General features: G+C 36.7%; 1 protein-coding gene across 6 annotated transcripts in view; it reads right to left on the bottom strand.

Annotated features, from left to right (window-relative positions):
* LOC18434980 (DNA topoisomerase, type IA, core) overlaps nucleotides 1–24294 on the bottom strand; it is a 70625-nt gene that overhangs the window by 12906 nt on the left and 33425 nt on the right. For 5 of the 6 annotated variants that reach the window (XM_088870225.1, XM_088870228.1, XM_088870227.1 and 2 more), the window contains one exon: nucleotides 2706–2982. In XM_088870225.1, coding sequence (XP_088726351.1) covers nucleotides 2706–2982 — 277 coding nt within the window. The remainder of the gene's footprint in view (nucleotides 1–2705; nucleotides 2983–24294) is intronic. The other variant, XR_016058086.1, reaches the window with a different exon arrangement.

Below are 24294 nucleotides of genomic sequence, written 5' to 3'. Positions count from 1 at the left end.
GTCCAGAAAATACTGTAAAGTGATTTTCATTGGTGTGCTTTTTAAGTCAAACCAACTCTGTTACATGCAAATTTATTTTTATTGTCTTTCTTGATGGCAAAGACAAAACCTCATTGCCCAAGGTCAAATACAGACATGCAGCTAATTACCCACCCCCCACTAACAAGCCATGTTTGAATCAACTTACTCAGAATCGTCATCATGCCTGGCTCCCTTGATCTATACTGTATATTGTGGCTCTTCATTTGCATACAAATAGCAACATATAGGTGTTCTTGCAATTTGTATATTTAGTAAATAGGGGTAATTTCTAAGGGGACATCTCTGGTCGCCTCATCACTGGTCGCCAACGGCATTTTGTTTCTAGCATTCCAAAGTATTCCAAAAACTTTTTCTGGAAAATGTGACGTGATAATGATTAAAAAGCCAGTGGTTGATTTGCGTAAGGCGCAATGGAATTTACTATCTCAGAAACAACCACAGAAGGGAGTCCAATCATTGCAGGGAATTTCTGTCTACAGTTTATGTTTACCTTGAGCGACTCTATAAAAATGCCCTTCATGACATTATTTTTTAGGAATGCATCTAAAAAACTCAGGATTGTTTTCCGGTTACTTAGTAAGTCAGCTCATTAAGCATTAAAGCAGGTGTGAAGTCAAAATCACTTCCAATGGAAGTCCTTTAATGGAAGCTCCAAGACAGTTATTATACATGAGTATAATATTTGTCGAATGGATATAGTGCTATTAAGAACCTGAAAATGCATAATGCTTCAAAGAAGATGCGTTATCAAGTTAACTCATGTTCTACATACGGTATGGTAGGACGAAAATAAGACTACATAAAGCCATGGGATACATAACTTCACATGGAATACTACTGAAATTCACAAACACATACATTTGCTTGGGTATAAGTGAAAGCAACCAGTTATTTAAGCAAACAAAAAACATGAGAAACTAAGTATGAAGTACGATAGCATAAAAGGATGACAAGTAGAATGAAAAGTCACATATTTCAAACCATAGTTGTTGGGATCTAGAGCAAGAAAGGTACCGGGATCAGGAGCGGGGGATTGTGAAATGCTAGAAGATCCATAAGGTTGGGAACACTGTCCATACAATAACATGTTAGGGATGGAGATCCCCAAATGTTAAGGATCAAGATTCCAACCTTTGGGGATCTTAATCCAGACGTCTTGGGATTGTTATCCCAACTTTTGGGGTCTTGCCACTTATCTTAGATTGTAGTATGATAGTCTTAGGCTTATACATATTCTTTAAAGTAGGGATCTCATTATTTATTGAAAGTAAGCATTGCAACTATATAAAAAGTATAGTTTGCTGCTAGCTGGCTATACCATAGTTGTTGGAGGCAGGAGCAGGTTCGAGAGGGCGATTGGTTCGGGGAACACCGAACCCCTAGAGAGTGGAAGCTCCCTAGGGTTAGGATCGGCGTCCACATATTTAGCATGTTAAGGAGCTAGATCCTAGGATACTTGGGAGTGAGATCCCATGTCAGTGGGATCAAGGTTTTGACTTGGAGGGATTTAAGCTCCACTATAAATAAAACGAGATCAATTAATAGCATATGATAAAATTAGGATCAAGCTAATGCTTGCTCAATCCTTTATCATACACCTTAGCTTATTACCAATGCCCTAGTTATAGTACTCTAGTTTACTATAATAACATTATTTAATAAATCATAAATTGACTTACTGTGATATAGACATATAGTTTAGCTTCGCCCCCGCCACAAAGCGAATGGATTTTTAATACCATAATTCTAGTATACCACAATGTGATATGCACTATAGTTTCACATATTCTAAAGAAATAAATCTATAGTACCAAGGAGAAGGCCAGTTGTTCCTTAATAGTATATCTCCTCTCCTTGGAGGAATCCTACAAACATATAGACCGAGATCCCATTTTATAGGGACCGAGATCCCAATTTCTCTAAACCCAGCTCCTTCTAAGATCCCTTGGAGGAACCGCAGGATTGCATTCCCAAGGTGGGACCGTGGCCTTAACCCCAAGGTTCCCACAACTATGGGCTATACACAGAACCATTTGATTGTTCTCTTGGTTTTTAAGGTTAGAATCGAGATCCCTAACAGTAGGAATCGGGATACCTAATAGGAGGGGTCGAGATCCCTAAGAGATGCGTTATGGGAGAATTGCCTATCAAAATAAGCGACCCCAGTAACTATGTCTCAAACCTCAAGAATAGTGTGAGATTTATCTTCACAGGCAGATGGAAAGTTTTCTTCTGCTATTACAGAGATTGTTCCCTCATGTTGGGCAAATCACAATTTTGCATACTAGAAGACACAAGAACATGGTAACACATTTCACACACATTGGAAATCGACCAAGTATCTATTTTCAACATTTAAAAGTATGTCATAGATTAAGTAAATAGCACAATCGCCATTATGCTAATCTTTGACCAAATGACTGACCAGGACATCGATTACTAGTCCTAGTATCACTGCTACAACTAAGATCAAGCCTCGAGCACTTTAAATTTCACAAAAATAGCAAGCATGAAGGAAGGCTCACTTGTCACTTATCAAATAAACTGCCTGGTGGACAAAAATAAAATTATGCAATGTTCCAATCTTTCACAACATAAATGTAAGATGTGACTGAAGGAAACAACCAACATAAACTTTTAAGGCAAAATTAAGAACCGTAACTTAAGTACTTGCAATCAGGACTCACAGTCCCAATAAAGTGTTGAGTTACGTATTGGTACAATCTCCATGCGTCACTCCCCAACATATCTTCTGTTGCCAATCGCATTGGAGTTACAGGAGGATGGTCACCTGCATCATTTCCTGTTCGGGGTCTACTAAAACCATCAGCTAGTAGAGCTTGTACATAACTTCCCCATGTAGGATTATCAAGTTGAGCTGCAAGAGTGCTTCTAAAATCAAATGTAGCTGGGTAAGCTGTGCTCTCAGTGCGTGGATAGCTGAAATGAAAAAAAACAGGATAAGGTCAGAACTGAGATAGATATGATCATATAAACTGAGACAAGAAAACATAAAATATGAAAAATAGCAAAATCATTAGTAGCAGATGCATTACAATTGCATTTAATATTAACCATAAAACAATAAGCTAAATCACTCGATAGCATTCGCCTAAACTTACAAATAGCCAATATTCATAACTTGAATGTTAATTCTTTACAAAAAAATTAACCATCAAAGTAAAAATTCAAGATAAAAAATCAGCGACATTCATTTGTTTGCCTCACAATAAAAAACAAAGAAATATGACAGCATGTTCAAGAGAAATAGTATCATTATGTAAATAAAGCCACTACTACCACCAAACAATGTCCCAAAACTTATGGATATCCAATATTCATATATCCAATTTCATATACCACTAAAACTCAGTGCTAGAGCATTGTATCTTTTGAAGTCATTCCCTTGGTCAAATGCAAAATTGATGAAGGAAAATTTGAAGGAATAGTAAAATCAGCAAGAAACAAACAAAAGACAAGCACAATTTAAAGAAACCTAGGGTTTCTTCTCCATACCCCAAGCTAAGGTTCCAAAATCCTAAGCTTTTTATCTTTCAATTACAAAAATCGCATGGAATGACCCCCTCATGGCCCCACACACCTCATTTATGTTATAGTTTAACATTTCAAGTACAAAAAATGTCCAAACAAATAATACATTGACCTATATATCCTAACTTAAACTTAAAATTCGTAATGATAGTTGTACCAATATGAACAGTACCCATGAACAATACTCATGAACAGTAAGTAATACTCATGAAGTAAACAAAAAATATAAAACCCTCGAATCCTAAATAAAACCCTGCAAATAAACCTTAAAACTAAAACTATAATAAACATCTTTTGAAATTGAATAAAAGTTAAGAATAATTTTGCTCTCCATCATTTTCCCCTGCTTGGAGAAAACTAGTCCACGAGTTTTGAAGTGTGCTAAGATAAATTCAACATCAAAACCACCTTCTGCAAGCTTCTTTTTCTTTGTCGGCACATATATTAGTCGTGTAAAAAAAAAAATCTCAAGAAACAGATCTTCATATGTATATTGAGGAATTGATGCAAATTTATCAAATTCGTCTATTCTTGAACTCCCATTAAAAATCATGTAAGATACTCCAAACTCAAATTTCTGGCCTTCATTGGTTTTCTCGACTTCTATTTCATTCTTTGTTGAAATCAGGGCCACAATTTGCGGTTTATGAGTTGACCACATTTCATATGTGCTACTCTAATTCCAATACACTAAATTGCTTGAATGCTCTATCTCTTCGATATTAATGAAATCTTCAAATGCCATGATTTGAATCATTCCTACTGCTACCTTGTCCCCATATTCTTCACCCTCTTCCAAGATCTTTTCATCATCATCTTGATACTTATAATAGATTAGATCTCTTAAAAGATCTTATTATTCATCAGAGTATATATCAAAGATTTGTGGTGAATCCAACCTATAACTTGCTGATTTTTTATGCAATCTGTGTCAAAATAAAAAATCTCATCCTTCAAATCGAAAACCCTAGAGCAGTGGTTTAAAAAACGGATCGGTGCCCCGGATCGGGCACCTCAAAAACCCATCCGGATCAGTGAATCAGCGATCCGAATAGGGAATCGGCTGAATCGGTCGAATTAAGCCTTAAAAAAAATCTAAAAAAATTATCAAAATTCATTATAAATGTTATTTTGTAGGAATCCAATAAAAAATGGGGGTACTACATTATTAAGTTTCATTTTTTCATCAATTTGCGAATATTGAGATGTTCTTTCCCTGTATGAACTTAGGTTAACTATTAAATTTACATCACACAAAAGAAAAATAATAGAATTATCATGAATGAAATATATAATTATACTGGACTATAATAACGAGTGGATTAAATCGATGAAAAAATGGCCACCAAAATCTCGAATTGGCGGAAAACCCTACTCTGCTAAAAAAAACCCAAATTATTACAACCTAACTATAGTATTATATACTGAAATTGAAATTGTTGGCTTATATTTTATAGTTTATTTTATTATACAAATAATAACAAATCCAAAATATCTTATAATATCATTTAATTTAAAATGTATTATTGACAACTGGAAGAAAAAATAGTATATCACATAATTTATAATGCAAATAAATTAAAAAATAAAAGATTTGGTTATCAATATAAAAATAAATTCTAAAGTGGTATGAGTTAGTGTTATTTTTCTCTCTTCAAATATCCTCTAAACTAATATATTTTAATATTCAATAACTAGAATTAGTATTATTTTTGGTTTTTAATATTCTATGAGCTAGTACTAATTTTTAATCTCAGTTAACTACTTAATTAATTAATAATTATATAATGAAATAATCTCGTGATATAATAGCCTAATAGAATTTTTATGATTTATTTGGGTAGGTAAATTTAGATTTTTTTGGTTGAAGATAGGGGTGATGAGCACCCAATTACTATTATTAATAATTTTTTCGTTTTTTATCATATAATGTAATTACCACCACCGAGTTGACTCATTGTTTTTTAAATCCCTAATTATAACTATTAATTATAATATAGTATTATAATATTAAATCAAAATAATTTAAAAATATTAGTAAAAAACTTCCATATCATTTAAAAATAATTTAGTGTATATAAAAATAATTATATTGACAAAAATTAACATAATTATATTTAAGTTATTCACATAAACAAACAATTTCATATAATTATGTTAATTTTTTTAAATTATTATATAACATTTTATTTTTGTAATTATATGTAATTAAATATTATATGTACTTTATATTTGTATATCATAATAAATAAATAAATATATATAATTAATATTAAAAAATATTAAATCTTAAAAAAAAATAAAAAGAATAATAGACTATTTCATTTGTCATAACTTTTATTTTTTTATCAATGTAACTTTTTTGTCAAAATAAGTTTTATTTTTTTGCTGAAGTAAGGTTTATTTTTTGACAAAAATTAATTTTTTGTTAAAATGATTTTTATATTTTTGACAATATAACTTTTTATTTCTTGTCATAATTTTATGTTTTGTCAAGATAATTTTTTTTTATTTTTATAACTCCTTTTTTTTAGTCAAGATAATTTTTTTTTATTTTTATAACTTCTTTTTTTTTTTTAACTTTTTTTATATTTTCATAACTTTTTTTTTTGATAAAAAATCCAATGCCGCTTATTTTTATAACTTCTTTTTATATATATATTTTTTTTGACGAAAAATTGTACTGCGGTTGAGAGGGGGTTCGAACCTACAACCCCTAGTAAGAAAATTGAAAGAGCTACCCATCATACCACTGCAGCGTATTTGTCTACTTTCATATAACAAAAAAATATATATATTGCTTTAGCTTCTCAAGACCGCCTAGCTAATTATCCCACAACGAAGCCTATGGAAAAGCATTGTAGTTTTAAAATGTTCACGGGTAGTGCGTTACATTGCGCGCGTGTGGAAGGCAGGCACTCCATGGACGCTGTTGCATGAGTGTTCACGCGTGTACGTGCGTGCGCGTCCACGTGTCTATGCCTGACTCGGCTAATTTGCCCGTGTTAATGACGTCACGAACCGGTCCATGACGTGAAAGTCGTTCGACTCGTACGACTTGTTTCTAGACACGGACGATTTGCGATTTTACGCTAGAATCGATACGAGCTGACTGATTCCCGTGTCGAATTGGCCGAGTCCATGATGACTCGACGATTTTTTAATCACTGCCCTAGAGTGATGTTCCCCATATATAGGTCTTCTATCACGATCCTCATTACTGGATTCCCCACATGGAACCCGAAAGTGAAAAGGTTTGTACTTTAGATCCTCTTGGGATGAGAGATCACCATGTTGTTTATTATTGAGGCTGGTAAACTCCTGCATTAGTTGCTAAATTTACCTTTCAATTTCCTCAATTCTCTCATCTCTGGGATCACAGAGCGGATCTACGAAACCCCCCTTGCACGACCCCTTCCTGTCGCCTGGGGATCACCGAAATCACAAACCCTAAGCAAATGATCAACAAAAACCTACTGAAATCAGTAAGACCTAGGATTTGTTGATGATCTAGAGCACAAAAATAGACGCTACAGTATTGTTCCTCAAGTAATGTGCTACAATAACATGCTACAGTACTATCTGTACGAATCGTCGGGCTCTGATACCAAATTGATAAAGGAAAATTTGAAGGAACAATAAAATCAGCAAGAAACAAACCAAACACAAGCACAATTCAAAGAAACCTAAGGTTTCTTCTCCATACCCAAAGCTTTCCAAAAGCCTAAGTTTTTCTCTCTTTCAATTTCTAAAAATCATATGGAATGGACCCCTCAAGGCCGCACTTACCTCTAATATATTATAACTTAATGTTTCATGTAGAAAATGTCCAAACAAACAATACATTGACCCATATATCCGAAGTAAACTTCAAATTCGTAATAATAGTTGTACCCCAATGAACAGTTCTCATGAATAGTACTTGTGAGTAGTACTTAAACAAAAAATTATAAAGCCTTAGAATTTCTAAACAAATTAAAAAACCCTAGAAATAAACCCTAAAACTAAAACTATAATATAAATCTTTCAAAATTGAATAAAAATTAAAAATTAGAATAATTTCACCCTCCATCAAAAATGAAAATACAAAACTAGATGGAGCACATACTAAATTATTAACCTCTCAATGGATTGGATAAATACCACTGAACCAAATGGAAATTATCAATTGTTAGAATAATTGAAGGAAATTTGACCATTCTCTTTGATCTCATCAAGTACATGACACAGAGATAAGCAAGAAGTGTCTATTTCTTGAAGCCTTTGTAATCCTCATGAAGCTTCACACATAGGAAAGGAAGCAAGTCCTCTTAAGATATTGATATTGTCTCGGATTCAGCAATAAAATCTATCCGGTAGTTAGTTAAATAATTTGTATTTATCTCCTCCTAAAGGATGGAACCACTAATTGAATCAAGAAATCCTAACCTGCTCAAGAGTAGCATCCCCTTTCTTGAATCCCCCTTGAGATCCAATTATACCATCCTCCAGATAATCCCTAGAATATAGTCAAAAGCAACCAAGAATTTTTCAAGAGTCTACAATTGAACAAGGCACCACTGGAGAAGGCTACAATATCTTCCAGATGTTATTAGAAGATAGGAAGATGACGAGCGTTAGCCGTATAAGAGACCAAACCAGCAGCGCGCTGAATCTGGTAAGGAAAGACAAACAAAGAGGGTAGGCTGAGAGAGTGTGTGTGTGCATGTGTGTGTATGTGTGAGAGAGAGAGAGAGAGAGAGTGAGAGAAAGGGAAAGAGGCAAGCCAGAATGAACAGAAGACGGTTGAAGAAAGGGGAATTGCTTGCTGCCTCACAACAACAGGTTGAAGAGACAGAGAGAAAGAGGAGTTGCTTGCTGCCTCACAACAACAGGTTGAAGAGACAGAGAGAAAGAGGAGTTGCTTGCTGCCTCACAACAACAGGTTGAGAGAGTGAGAGAGAGGCAAGACATGAAGAAAGGGGAGGTACTTGCTGCCTCAAGGTTGAAGCGAGAGAGAGAGAGAGAGAGAGAGAGAGAGAGAGAGAGAGAGAGAGAGAGTGATGCAAGGTGGAAAGCTGGGAATTTAATCCATCTTGTCCTTGAACTTCAAACAAATAAAAAACAGCAATAATAGAGAAAAAGCGTGGTTGTAAATCAAGCCCAGAGAACGTTCTTCTTTCATAAAACAAAATTTCTTTCAGCAACATAAGCATCCTAAAATGTGAAGTCCGACCTTTTATAATCCTATGAAACCCTAAAGTTAACTTAAGATCTAAATAAACAATTTAAGACTATAAAATGTCTCTAAACAATAAAATTTTTCAAAATATCCACATGAATAGTAAATAATGAACAGTACCCATGAATATTAACTAGTGAATACTAAACAAGAAAACAAAAAAATAGAAACTACGAAAAAAATTTAGAAACTAAGTGTTGGACATTAACCGCACATTACAATTCCAAAAAGATGAACATTAATAAAGAAAAAAAAAACGTACACCCACATCTATGAAATAAAAAAAAAAAAAAAATTTTGAATCACCCAGCTCTTGATCTCTATCATTCTACCTTGGTTGGAGAAAACTCGGCCACGAGTTTTAAAATGTGAAAAGAAAATATAAAAAAAAAATTAGAAACTAAGTGTTAAAGATTAATCTCACATTATAATTCCTAAAAAAACTAACTCTATTAAAGAAAAATAAAACATACACCCACATCCATGAAATTAAAATACAAAATAAAATTTAATTTTTGAATTACCAACTCTTGATCTCCATCATTATCCCCTGGATAGAAAAAATTCGCCCTCGAGTTTTGAAATATGTTAATGCAAATCCTCCTCTAAACACAAGGTCCCTCTCAACCTGAAAATTGCAACATTCGGGCTTGAATGGGATCTATGGGTTATAGGCCTGATCAAAATATCCTAGAAAAACTTTTTTTTTTTGAACTTTAATATCCTGGAATAACTTGTTGAAGATTTTGGTGCACGCAGCTAAAGTAGCTTACATTTGTGGGATGGAATCCTCTAATTGGAAACAGGACATGCCAACTCTACCATTAGTGAGAGAAAAGAGCTCTTTAAGGTCGCTGCCTCCATTTGCTTCTTCTTTTACAGTCATCATCATCATTATAGTTGTCATTACCATCATTGCGACAACCATTACCATTGCTTACAACTTATACTTTGTCATAGATATAAACTCCAAGTTCTTCATTTCATGCAATGCTTCATCAAAAATGGGATCAATATCAAACATAGGACCACCTGGTTCTTTATAAAAAATAGGAACACTATTAAAGATAGAGTACTATCAAAGATAGGGCCATTGAATTTTCAAAGAGTTTTGAATCAATTTGAAGATTAGATCCTTGTTGTTCTCCTTCAAAATTATGCTCCCGTCATTGCCGTTGTGCATCAAACCCATCCAGACTTTGATTTGCATCAATCTCCATAAAAAGCCTCATGATGTGGATCTATCCCTAAAGATTCTTCGTCGTTTAAGGCATATTGTTGCTGGTCTCACTTGCAGAACAATTGTGTGACCCTCTTCTTCAAGTTGTTGGTTTTCTTGGGTAATCGGATTAGATCGTCATCCCTACAGCTAAGGCCACCACAACTAGGTAGTGCAATCTCCAACTCTCTTCTAACCAAGCTCTGATACTAGTTGATGAAGGAAGGAAAGGCAGAAAACTAAAACCATCTTTTTCCCAAACCTCAAACAAGTAAAAAACAACAGTTTAGGAGGAAGAATTTACAAAAACCATCTTTTTCCAATAACATTAGCTTCCCATAATGTGACATCCCCGACTTTTCATCATCATCATCAAAGACTTTTCCCAACTATTTGGGGTCAGCTTGATATCTTTTTTTTTGAGAATGGTTAACATTGTCAAGGAGACAAGAATTTACAAAAGGAGCAGAAATTAGACGGCATCCCACAAATTGGGTGCTCAAAGAACATTAGAGTGAGAAGAAAGGAGAACATAGTAGGGGGGAGAGAGAGAGGGGAGGGGGGGGGGGGGATGATAATTTACAATAAAAACGAAAGTGTTTGCAAACTTCTAGCTGGTCCTGAGAGGTATTGGAGAAGATGCAGCGTCTGCTTCTGCAAAACTGCATGTGTGAGAGTCCCTGCAAAAGTTAGGCGGCGAGGGTTTACTGGTTTACTCTGTGAGAGATTGACCTGAGGTGTAGCTCTGGGCTTAGGCTTCTGGCGCGAGGCCTGAGGCATGTGTGGCATGGGATCTGTAACGGGGATAGACCAGGCAAGAAGAAGCGTCTTCCAATCGACTGGCTGGTCCGAGGAGTGCTGGATAAGGCAAAGCTACTGCAAGACTGCAAACTTGAGGTTCTGTGAGAGAAAGGTAGTGAAGACAGGGCTTTGGGTTTAGACTTCTGATTGGAGGCATGCAGCGTGATAGGTGATGGGCAGGTGAACTAACACCAAGATAGATCTTTGGTAAAGCATGGTACCGGCTGCTAAAAGAAGGGGAGCTATCAGCTCCCTTTGGATCTTTGGTGCAAGCCGCAGAGTTGCATAGGTAACTAGGGGGGCAAACATTGGTATCTGCTACTGGGATAAGAACAGAGAAAGAAGACCAAGAACGAGAAAGAGAGAGGAGGGGAAGGAGAGAGCAGAGGAAGAGTGCAGAGTAGCAGAGAGCTACAAAGAAGGTGGGCCGAGCTAGTGGAAGAAAGAAAAGCATTCTTAAAAACTCATGTCCTAATGTACAGGAAGGGGATAGGGCTAACCTAAGTAGCAAAAGATAACGTATTTCTTCTGAACGTATGTGGTTTAAAGATCTAAGGGGTAGCAGAATCAATAATCGGGTATTGTGTATGGGTGCCAAAGATAAGAGAGGGATGGGTATAGAGAGAAGAGGAAAGAAGAAGGTTGAGGGATAGAAGAGTAAAGAAAGTGAAGGATACTGAACAGATAAATGTAAATAATAGAACAAAGTAAAAAACAATTCTTCTTTTTTTCCATTCCCCATATGTGTGTGTATATATATATATATATATATATATATATATATATATATATATTTTATCTTTTTCTTTTTTTTTTTTTTTTTTGGGGGGCAGGGGGGGGGAGGGGGCTATGAAATGGGTATGAATGAGCTGAGGAGAGAGAGGAGAAGAGGGGGGTCGAAAACAACACTTTTGTCAAGAAATAGATTGCCTGGTCCTTGTGAGGCTCCTTCCTTCGCTAATTGATCTGCCTAATCATTGGCTTCTCGATATATCAGTTTGAAAGTTGGTTGAAGGAGTGAGCTGCATAAGAAGGAAATTTGCTCAAATATTGAGTGCAATCTCCAAGGGGGTTGCTTCTGCTTGGTAGCACAAAAGATTGTGTTGCTGGAGTGACTCCACTATAATCCCAAGGGCATTTATGCCCAAAAGCAACCCTTTTGAGGCCTTCTAACACTGCCTTTGCCTCTGCATAGGTGGAGTCATAGAGACCAAAGAAATCTGAGAAGGCCAAAAGGGTAGAAGAAGAGTCTGATATTAGTCCTCCAATGCTCGATGGGCCTGGGTTTCTAAGGAGGACCCGTCGGTGTTGAGTTTTAGGTATCTGGGAGGGAGGGGGCATCCATTGGGGTCTAGGTCAGTATGAGTGGAGAGATAAAGGAGGCTATCCCAGTTGTTAAGACGTTCACAATTGGTAGAGTAGCAAATATTGGGGTGGATTTGGCCCAAGTGGAAATGAGAACAGTGATTGATTGGAATACTGATTAGGTGGTTTTCGAGGTGCCCCTGAATGTTCTTGAGTTTCTCTCAAGCCATAGACTCCAAAGCAGAGCCGAGACTAAGAGATGCCAGAGTTTTTACCCATTGGAGGAGAACAGTGGAGGAAATAAAGGATTGAAAAGTGGGGTCAGCTTGATATCCCACCTTTTATAACATATAAAACCCAAAAATTAAATTAAAATACTAGTAAACAATTTAAGACTCTAAAAAATTTCAGAAATAAAGACATGTAAACAGTAACCCATCAATAGTAATTGTAAATAGTGTCCATGAACAATACCCATGAATAGTATCTAGTGAATAGTAAAAAACATTTTTTAAAAAAAAGAAACCAACTGTTGGAGATTAACTTCACATTATACCACATCAATGAAATTAAAAAAGTAAAATAAAAATTTTGAATCACATAGCTCCTGATAACCATTAGAGAGAGAGGGGAAGGGAGGGAAAGGCACGCTAGCATGCAAAAAGTCTATTGAGGAACAGGAAGTTGCTTGCTGCCCCACAACAATAGGTTGAAGAGTGTTACAAAGTGTGCAACAAAAAATTGCAACCATGCTATAGGGGGACAACCTAATGGAGCAAGGTATACCTAGAAAAATCTCGAAAAATTCTCAAAAATTCTTTTCCATCATAAATACTCGTTGCATCAAAATAAATTTGGATAATAGATAAATGAGATCTTTAAGCTGAAATCTAGGTGTCGGAGTACTCCACTGGGTTAGTCCGGAATGATGGTCCATTCTCTTGGAATGACCCAACAAGCCTATGCTCCATAGTTTATGGCAGGGACACATAATATGGCTTATCAAAGTCACCCTAATCAATATCTCATCATTCTCGGGTGTCAGTGAATTACAGATGCACCCTTGGGGATATATATATATATTATATATATATATATATATATATATATATATATATCTACCCTAAGCGATTATCATGACTTATCTTAAATATGAAAAGATTACAGAGTTATACGCTATTAATTGTTGCAGAATGTTAACATAATACAGAAATAGAAATATGATAATTAAAACAGAAAGCCAAGTTATATCAAATATGATCCACGACGTATGAGTATAGTCACAGATTTTGAACGTAAACACAAATTTAAATTGCATAACTTACTGATTACATATACAGAGACTTGCAAACTCTTTCCACTCAGAAGGATAAGGACATATAGAAGTTACCGACTTTGGTGATGTACAAATAACTGAATGTAGATGAATGTAGATGACTAACCTACTGTCTACAGAAAGAGAGAAGAAGAAGAAGAAGAAGGGAGAATATGAGAGAGCATATGAGAGCTTGAGTATGCTGATGATGCTTTGTTGCGTCCTTGATGCAGTCTGCCTTGTTCAACTGAGAGAGTGGCTATTTATAGATGAACGACGAAGGAGCACTTGTGGCTGAGAGAGGATAGCGTAGCGACGAAGGAATGCTTGTGGTTGAGAGAGGATAGCGTATCGACGAAGGAACTCAGTGGTGGTGAAAGGATAAGGTATTCGCTGAAGAGGGATACGTGGCAAGTGCAGGGGATAGCCGAGCTTTGGTGACAGCGATGGATTGCGATGGCGAATCTTTGGTGTGTCTGTGGGAGTGGCATGTGCAAGCAACAATTGAAGGAGAAAGAGACACGTCGGTCGAAGTGTGACTGTGAAGTGACCTGAAATTAGTCACATCAATGCAAACGGGGAAAAGGGGCATCTTTACTATTGGAGATGTCTTATCAACGTATAAAGAAGGGAATCTTTCTGTCGAAGCATCTGCTTTATGCTGGTGAGGTCATATCGAACTGTAGAGGCATCTGCTTTATGATGGTGAGGTCATATCATCGAACTGTGGAGGTATCTGCTTTATGAACCAGCCCAGATGCCATAGCACCTACCCAAAACACCCTAAGGACGAGACGGTTTCATCCTATGGATTTTCCTCTTACGGTTTGCAACTCTTTATTGACAATAAGAATAACAATATGAATAATCCTCAGTCTTCAAATACCAAAAAAGGAAAACAACCTATGGACTTAGTACCAAGTAATATGTTTGGGCCCCTTATGTCCATTCACTCTTCCTTGAGTCTGACACCTATGTCACCTCTCAGATCCTCAAATATACCTGAATACTTGATTCAAACTCCTCCTCAAAGTCCAATACAAACTCCAAGTCCGACGTTTTTCCCGGCAACATACCCAAATAATCAAACCTCTACCACTGCCAAATCAGTCTATATAGACACAGCCTTCTTAACAGATATACCTATTTCTGATAATCATGCACAACTTGACCCAAATAAATTAGCTCCCCTTTATCTTGTAAACCACCTAAATGCATCATACGGAGTCAAAAACCGTGAATGGTATGAAGCTATTCTTATGGAAACCGCTTCGGTTTCAATTGTTCATTTTTATCAAGGTACGACTAAAGTATATGCTTACTCCAAATTTCAAATTAAAAAATTACTTTCTTATGATGATTGGGGATGCAATCCTCTTCAAGGGAAAAAATTATTGAATCCAGGGTTTCAATATAAATATCATAAATATTCTGAGTACATAGAAGCCTGGCATAAAGTATTCTTCTACCAGAATCCAAATAATACTCATTCTTGGGATTTGCAATTTAAACTTCCTATTCTTGAAAGATTCCCAAGTTGGTTCTGCCATTGGTTTTTACTATGGGGATCACAGACCCAAATCTTACCAGATACTTTTCAAGCCTTTCAGACAAAATTTGCACAACATAATACTTGTACCGACCTAGATGATTTCCATCTCTACTTCATGGCTATCTACCAAATACCCTGGATCCTAAAATGGGATTACTCTATTGCTGAAAATAATACTATTTCCCATACAGGTATTGAAACAAATACTCATGGTACTCCTATCAAATTTGAATTTCTTGATAAACCAAAAATCAAAGAAATTAATACTGTCAAACAAAGTATTAAACACAAAGAAGATTTTATAGGATCATTACAACTTGAAATCAAACATAAAATTCTCAGTGAAAAACTTCAAACTCATGATATAATACAAAAAATACAACAACTCAAAAGTTTTATTGAAAACGAGATATGTAACGAGTTACCAAACGCCTTTTTTTGTATTGAGGGATAAGGATATTATCCGGTGTCCTTAGTAAGTCAGTGATTTGTGGTTTTATTGGAGGAATATGTATGGTAGAAGGGATCCTATTATATGTAGTAACAGACTTTCTTGCTGGTTCTGATTCTCGGAAAGAATAATTATTTGAAGTTCCTGAGATGGATGCATCATCTAGTGTCATTCTAATTTTTCGAGTGAATTGAATTTCTATATTTCCATCTGTATATTCAATAATTTTATCTGGAATGTTTTGAGTAGATATTTGTGATGGTTGATTTTCATTATGGATAGACCATGTTTGGGGTAGAACAATATCTGACCATGATATTGTTTTTGGTATAATTGTATTTGATTTTTCCATATTGGTTTGAAAAAATATTGTTTGTCCTCTTGTATCTATTTGAAGTACATTTGGACATAATGTATTCATTACTTTATAATAAAGTCGATAAACAATGGCTATATTTTGAGAACCAATCATCATATTAAATCCTTGAGTCTTGAGATTTAACGATAAAACATTTAAAATATTTGGATCTGTAAGTGATACAGAATAATTTGGAAAACAATTGAAATATATTGGTCCACTATATAAACTTGATTCGACCATTCCTAGTAGTGAATCAGAAAATCTATTATGCCTAGTATCGCGTAAGCAGACTAGGATAGAATTATTTAGTCCTAAACGAGTTAAAGGTTTGACAGCTATTTGAATTAATCCTATATGTAAAAATTTATAATTTTTGTTTTTATGAACTTGTAATATCTTTTGAGATAGTAATTGAAAGTCTTCTTGATTACTTGTAAGAGACAGAGTCTCTTCTACTGTTTTAATAGCATATCCAATTTTTAGATCGAATGTGCCTTTCTTATAGACATCTGATATTGGAACTTTAGGTATGTTCCAATTTTGTATTTGGTTTTCAATATCATTAATAATAATTTCTTCTTTGTTTTTGATCCTTAGAGTTCTATTAGTTGTACTAATTGTTTTATCCGTCAGATTCTTAATAAATTTTTCCATTATTAGGTTGCGGTTGAGTGTTATCTGGACAGACCTCCTTGACTACCTCTTACGTCTTCTAACGGCTCCCCTGGCCTAAACTGACTGGATGTCCTGAGCGTCTCTAACCTCAATTCTCGGACCAACTTTCTTTAATGGATGATTTATTAAGTTTCTTAAGATAGAAGAACTAGTATTAACTTTTAGATCTCTAAAACAGGGTTGGCTTTGATACCATTTTGTGCGAAGATCTACCCTAAGCGATTATCATGACTTATCTTACATATGAAAAGATTACAGAGTTATACGCTATTAATTGTTGCAGAATGTCAACATAATACAGAAATAGAAATATGATAATTAAAACAGAAAGCCAGGTTATATCAAATATGATCCACGACGTATGAGTATAGTCACAGATTTTGAATGTAAACACAAATTTAAATTGCATAACTTACTGATTACATATACAGAGACTTGCAAACTTTTTCCACTCAGAAGGATAATAGGAAGGTAAGGAAGATAGATTGCAATCACACATTCTAAAATAAAGAGGACATATAGAAGTTACCGACTTTGGTGATGTACAAATAACTGAATGTAGATGACTAACCTACTGTCTACAGAAAGAGAGAAGAAGAAGAAGAAGAACAAGAAAAAGGGAGAATATGAGAGAGCATATGAGAGCTTGAGTATGCTGATGATGCTTTGTTGCGTCCTTGATGCAGTCTGCCTTGTTCAACTGAGAGAGTGGCTATTTATAGATGAACGACGAAGGAGTACTTGTGGCTGAGAGAGGATAGCGTAGCGACGAAGGAATGCTTGTGGCTGAGAGAGGATAGCGTATCGACGAAGGAACTCAGTGGTGGTGAAAGGATAAGGTATTCGCTGGAGAGGGATACGTGGCAAGTGCAGGGGATAGCCGAGCTTTGGTGACAGCGATGGATTGCGATGGCGAATCTTTGGTGTGTCTGTGGGAGTGGCATGTGCGAGCAACAATTGAAGGAGAAAGAGACACGTCGGTCGAAGTGTGACCGTGAAGTGACCCGAAATTAGTCACATCAATGCAAACGGGGAAAAGGGACATCTTTACTATTGGAGATGTCTTATCAATGTATAAAGAAGGGAATCTTTCTGTCGAAGCATCTGCTTTATGCTGGTGACGTCATATCGAACTGTAGAGGCATCTGCTTTATGATGGTGAGGTCATATCATCGAACTGTGGAGGTATCTGCTTTATGAACCAGTCCAGACACCATATTGAATCATATCGGGCCGGGCTAAGCGTCGGGTCTTTGGCTGAAGTCGTCAAACAAGGGATTGCCGGATTGCACAGTTTCTTCAGATGTAGTTGGTGCATTAGTATCAGGAGCAAATATATAAAGAAGATTTTGCTCTAATTCTTCCAAGGTAGCATTAGGGTGTGCTTGTTTCATTTTCTTCAGATAGGCTGAGAAAGTACGTAAACTGACTGTATTATATGCTGGTGGATTTAGATTGTTGGTTTGAGGAGGTATTCGTTTCAGGGGTAAAGAGGCAGGATTAGTACAGAAAATATCCCACCAATTGATTTTAAGGGTTTTGCCAAGTTTGGGAATATACTTATAATTATTAGTATTATTTTCAGCAATAGAGTAATCCCATTTTAGGATCTAGGGTATTTGGTAGATAGCCATGAAGTAGAGATGGAAATCATCTAGGTCGGTACAAGTATTATGTTGCGCAAATTTTATCTAAAAGGCTTGAAAAGTATCTGGTAAGATTTGGGTCTGTGATCCCCATAGTAAAAACCAATGGCAGAACCAACTTGGGAATCTTTCAAGAATAGGAAGTTTAAATTGCAAATACCAGGAATGAGTATTATTTGGATTCTGGTAGAAGAATACTTTATGCCAGGCTTCTATGTACTCAGAATATTTATAATATTTATATTGAAACTCTGGATTCAATAATTTTTTCCCTTGAAGAGGATTGCATCCCCAATCATCATAAGAAAGTAATTTTTTAATTTGAAATTTGGAGTAAGCATATACTTTAGTCGTACCTTGATAAAAATGAACAATTGAAACCGAACCGGTTTCCATAAGAATAGCTTCATACCATTCACGGGTTTTGACTCCGTATGATGGATTTAGGTGGTTTACAAGATAAAGGGGAGCTAATTTATTTGGGTCAAGTTGTGCATGATTATCAGAAATAGGTATATCTGTTAAGAAGGCTGTGTCTATATAGACTGATTTGGCAGTGGTAGAGGTTTGATTATTTGGGTATGTTGCCGGGGAAAACGCCGGACTTGGAGTTTGTATTGGACTTTGAGGAGGAGTTTGAATCAAGTATTCAGGTATATTTGAGGATCTGAGAGGTGACATAGGTGTCAGACTCAAGGAAGAGTGAATGGGCATAAGGGGCCCAAACATATTACTTGGTACTAAGTCCATAAGTTGTTTTCCTTTTTTGGTATTTGAAGACTGAGGATTATTCATATTGTTATTCTAGGGGTCCTCTCATGACACACGTACACAAGCTCTTAATAGTTGGATCACACATTAGAAGAGTGGCTTTTCATGTGACTGTATGTGCACATGCCATAAGGTTGTCTAATATCAAGGTACAGACTCGTGTCGCATGAGTCATGAACATCTTATACAGGGCCATTACACTTGAGATATTCGGGCTCTAATTTCTTCTTGATTCTTTTCGCCGTGGCCAATACATAAGGCATGAGGCATACAATCTACCCTTGACTTAGAGGTGAACCTCACACCTCGAAAAAGCGATCTCTCTCTCTCTCACCGGTACATCTCATTGCCTTATGTACTCGAGGTATGTGATTCTAGGCCCCAACGCACCAAGCACCTAGAATCATCATCTCTCACTCACTCCCACTTGCTAGGGAACCTCGGTTCTTTTGCCACTGCTATGGTGGCTTAGTTATCCCACATGATCCTTATGACTCCATGTCTTAGTAGGCTATGGTGAAGTTGATTGAGGAACTTCTTTAACCAAGAACTTCTTTAACCAAAGTGCTTCCTTTGATGCGGAGCATAGAGCCATATACTTGGCTTCCATAGTAGATAACGCCCTTAGGTTTTGCTTCTTAGCACTCTAAGATATAGCACCTCCTCCATACATGAAGACATAAGCAGAAGTTGACTTCGAGTCATCCGGATCTCCTTGAAAATTGCAGTCTAAGAAGCCCAAGGTTCTTAACTCACTCAAATACATAATCAATTGTTCCCTTTAAATGTCTCATGATTCTCTTAATCGCTTTCCAATGTTCTAATCTGGGATCACTTTAAAAGCGCCCAATCAGGCTTTGGGCAAAAGCCAGATCGGGTCCGTACCGATGGTAACGTACATTAGTGAACCCATGACACTTCCATACTTTTTCCATTTCTTTTCTTTAATAATCATTTCTTGGGCTCGTGTTAACAGTTAACTTCACTCTTCTCTCAATAGGTGTATCGATGGGCTTACAATGACTCAATCCAAATCTTTCAAGTATCTTCTTACAATATGTGGATTGAGATAATTAAATAGTTTGGGCCGCTCTATCTCTTATTATTTGAATTCCCAACACACATGAGGCTTCACCCAAGTCCTTTATATCAAAGTTTTCGGAAGAAGTGCCTTTGTTTCTCTTATTAGGTCTAAGGTACTACTAGCTATTAGAATGCCATCTGCATAAAGAGTTAAGAATGTGATGCCACTCCCACTGATCTTAACTTATACACAATGATCATCCTCATTTGCCTTGAAACCATTTCTAGCTAACGTTTGGTGGAATTTCAGTAACCATCTCCTAGAGGCTTGTTTGATGAGTCCATATAAGGACTTGTTAAGCTTGTATACAAGTTTCTTTTTCCCTCGTACATTGAATCCCTTGGGTTGGTTCATGTAGATTTTTTCCTCTAGGTTACCATTCAAGAAGGCCATTATCACATCCATTTTGTACAATTCTAAGTAAAAGAAGGTCATGGATAAGATCATTCTAATGGAAGGCATATTTGCAATGGGTAAATAGGTGTCATAATGATCTACCCTTTCCTTTTGTGTGAACCCGTTAGCCATGAATCTTGCCTTACACTTTTCTATTTGACCCTCGGAGTTGAGTTTCTTCTTGAAGACCACTTACATCCTACAGCCTTTCGGTTAGGTGGTAGGTGGACTAGTTGCCATACCAGGTTTTTTATTATCGAATTCATCTCATCTTCCATAACTTCTTTCTAACATGTACTCTCAAACAAGATATGGCTTCTTGATAGGTATAGGCTTCATGTTCGGGTTCCTCACTTATTCTTTCATAAGTTTCTACAAGGTAGGAGAAGAATTCGGGTGTCTTCTTACTCTTTCACTTCTAAGTCGGGGTGTTTCAACCTCTTATTTGGTTCAAGTTCATAGAAGTCCACTCTCTTATGGGTTATTTTCACTTCAAGGAACTCATCCTCAATAAAGTGAGCATCTAGGCGTTCAATAACATTCCCATTGGATAGGTCATTGAATCTATAGCTCTCCCCATATGTAGGATATCTATAAAGACACACTTTATGGTCATATGGTCTAGTTTAGACCTATTTTGGAATGGGATTGAGGCATAGGATGGGCACTCCCAAACTTTGAAGTGCCTATAAGAAGGAAGTCGGCCTACAAGTATTTGTATGGAGCAGATGACACCACTTTAATGGGAGTCCGGTTAGGGACATATGTAACATGTAGGATCATCTGACCACAAAATTCTAAACCAAGAATAGTGTTGCTCAACATACTCCTTACCATCCCAATAACAATCCTATTCCTTCTTTCGGCGACTTCATTTTGTTGCAGAGAGTAAAGCATGGTGGTTTGATAAATAATACCATTTTGCACACAATATTAATGAAAGGTATGGGAAGTGTATTCCCCTCCACTATCAGTTCTAAGGATTTTAATCATTCCTCTACCAGTTCTATGGATTTTAATCTTTGTTCCCATTAGGTTCTCAACCTTTTAAACCTCAGCTTTGTATTCTTGGAATTTATTCAAGCCATCACTTTTGTTCCTTAATAGATATGTATAGCCAAGTTTGGAGTAGTCATGATAGAAGTTATGAAATACCTCGTTCGCCCTTTTGTAGACACACTCATTGGTCCACACATATCAAAGTGGAATAGTTCTAAGAGTGTAGTAACCCTATCAACATTGTTATGGGGTTTCTTAACCATTTTCCCTTCTAGGCATGCTTCACATATGTTTTGTGAATTCCCATCCATTTTATTAAGCAATCCATTGTATCATTACTTCTAGCCTTGATTGTTTATATGTCGTAGTCTTAGGTGTCATAAGCACTCACCCACATAAGCAAATTCGAGTTTCACTGCAACTTGATAAAGGCTATCTACAAGAAACGCATAAAAAACGAGATCCCCACCAATGGACCTCTCATACACATAGACTTGACTTTTCTTAAACAAAACCATCAAACCTGTCTTGCTCATCTTAGACACCGAGCTCATGTTCTTCCTCACGACCAAGGCATAGAGTGCATCCTTGAAAATAAGAGTCTCACCATTGGCAAGCCTCAATGTATACTCTCCCTTGCCCAACACTCTTTTCATTGATTGCCCCCCATGTAGAAATTATGAGTTTTCATTTTAAAAGCCTCAAAAGTACGAAATCCCTTCATAGAATTAGCCACATTGAACCGTGAAACCGGGGTCTAAAACCCATACATTGGTCTCTCCATTAGCTATGAGGGTCTCATTTACCACATATACCCTCTCCTTTTTTGGAGCCTTGCTGACACTGGCATTAGCATGGGGCTTGCCGGTATTGGATCTTAGAGGTGGAGGGAGGAGAAGATTTAATGGTGGATACCTACAAAACTTTGAAGTGTGCCTATATTTCTTACATCTAAAACATTGCACTTCGAGTAATCTTGAGAAGATGGCCACACAACCCTACCATTCACCATAATAGGTTGAGGTGGTGGCTTGTTCTTAGGATTTTGACTCCCTTGGCTAGCTTGATTCCCCCTTTGATTATGGGACCTAAGGAAGTAGTTGCTAGGTTGTTAAGGAAGTGGCCTCCTGGCATTCATATTACCTTACCTTGCTCATTTTTCCTTGTCCCTGTCCTTTCTTATTATTATTATTAAGCGTGGTCCCACTAGTCCCCGAATTGCATACATTCACATTAGCATTAGGCAGAAAAGAAGAGGAAGGGAGAGAAGGGTTTATCATATGGACCAAGCTCCTAGGTCCATCTATAGCTATCCTCCTTTGCTCTTCGGCCTTCATGAAGCGAGCAATCTCATCTATGGTGATCGGTGTGTCCCTTACTAAGAGGTTGGCCACGAACCCCTCCCACATGGGTGATATGGAGATGATGAACATGGTATTGAGTCTCTTAATAATGAGCAACGCTGGCATCATCACATTCTTGAGCACATTGCTTAAACTTACTCACATGATCACTTTAGTGTGATCATCCATTTTGCAAGCTAGTAACTTCTTCAAAGTGATTATCTTCTTGGCCCTTGAAGGAGTGTCAAAGCTCGTTTCCAACTTGTCCATGATCTACTTTATGGTGGTGCATGATTCAAACTCCTTGACATAAGTATCATGCATCGTGGCTAGCACAATGTTAAGAGTACCTTGATTTTTGTGTAGCCATGTAATGGAGGCATCTCTTGGGATTTGAGATGCATTATGGGCTGACTCACTAAGAGGGGGCTCAGTCAAGAGAGGAGTTAGCCCATTCTCATGAAAAACATAGCCAATCTTCCTTCTCCACTCTATATAGTTCGATCCGTCGAACTTTTCTTCCTTGAGTAGTTCAGTCAAAATGGACTTGGCCACCATGGCTCCCACTTTGCACTCTAAATACAGTCTAAGACTCAATAAAAGGACTTAAGGGGCCACCAAAGAGCCTAGCTCTGATGCCTATAAAGGTGATATAGAGTCTAGGATGCTTTTTATATAAGGCTTGTACTAGGAACTCAACTTAAGGGATCCGCATGGCATGTACACATGACAACCGAATTACTAGAAAGCAGCCCTATAGAGGGACACATACATAGAGAGAGTCCCCTTTTGCAGTTTGGTGATAAGTGCTAGACTTGCTCTTAAAGGTGGGGGGGACTGAAATCCACATTCCAAGATAATGGTCCCACTATTTATTGTCCAACTTTGACAAGCTAATTATGAGCCCCTGATTGAAATTGTAGGTCATCGGTCCTTGTTAGGTTGGATAAGAAGACAATTGTGGATCATGGTTCTTGGTTCAGGTAGAGCACCCATATTGTCGCAAATTTTGACCCATTGGTGCCAGCCCAATTCTAGAATATTCTATTTTGGTATTAGAAACGTTTTTATATTTTTACAAACTTTTTCAGAATTTTAAAAAAATAATTCTGCTGTATATTCATGAAAAAGGGTATTTTCGAATTTTCAGAACTTGAAAGGGCCCGTGGGGAGCAAAGATCTAGCCCCCACCTGTGTGTGTCACCATGAGCGGCACGTGTAGCCTTGTGGGACCCACAAAAGATCCCTAGAGTGGCACACCACCTTTTTTGGTGGTTTGTGTGCCATCTGTTAGTTAAAAGATGGTTAGTTAGGGAATCTTTTTAAAATAGATTTGTTCCCTATTCAAATGGGAGTTTAAGAGAAAAAATATTATCTTTGACTTCCTATAGATTTTGGAAGATCTAGATAATATTAAAAGAGGTTACAGTTTAAATTTAAATAGAAGTTGGACATGGGTAAAATCATAAGGGGATAAGGTTCCTAATTTCCACCCAAAATCATGACGGCTGATTTGGGGATTGATGGCTCAAATTTAGTCTCTCACCCCATAAATTTCCTA

This window comes from Amborella trichopoda, chromosome 6 (assembly GCF_054954075.1).
Source record: "Amborella trichopoda isolate Santa Cruz 75 chromosome 6, AtrichopodaSantaCruz75HAP2 v2.0, whole genome shotgun sequence".
NCBI lineage: Eukaryota > Viridiplantae > Streptophyta > Magnoliopsida > Amborellales > Amborellaceae > Amborella > Amborella trichopoda.
The sequence above is the reverse complement of the archived record's forward strand: the minus strand, read 5'-3'. Positions and strand labels throughout refer to the sequence as shown.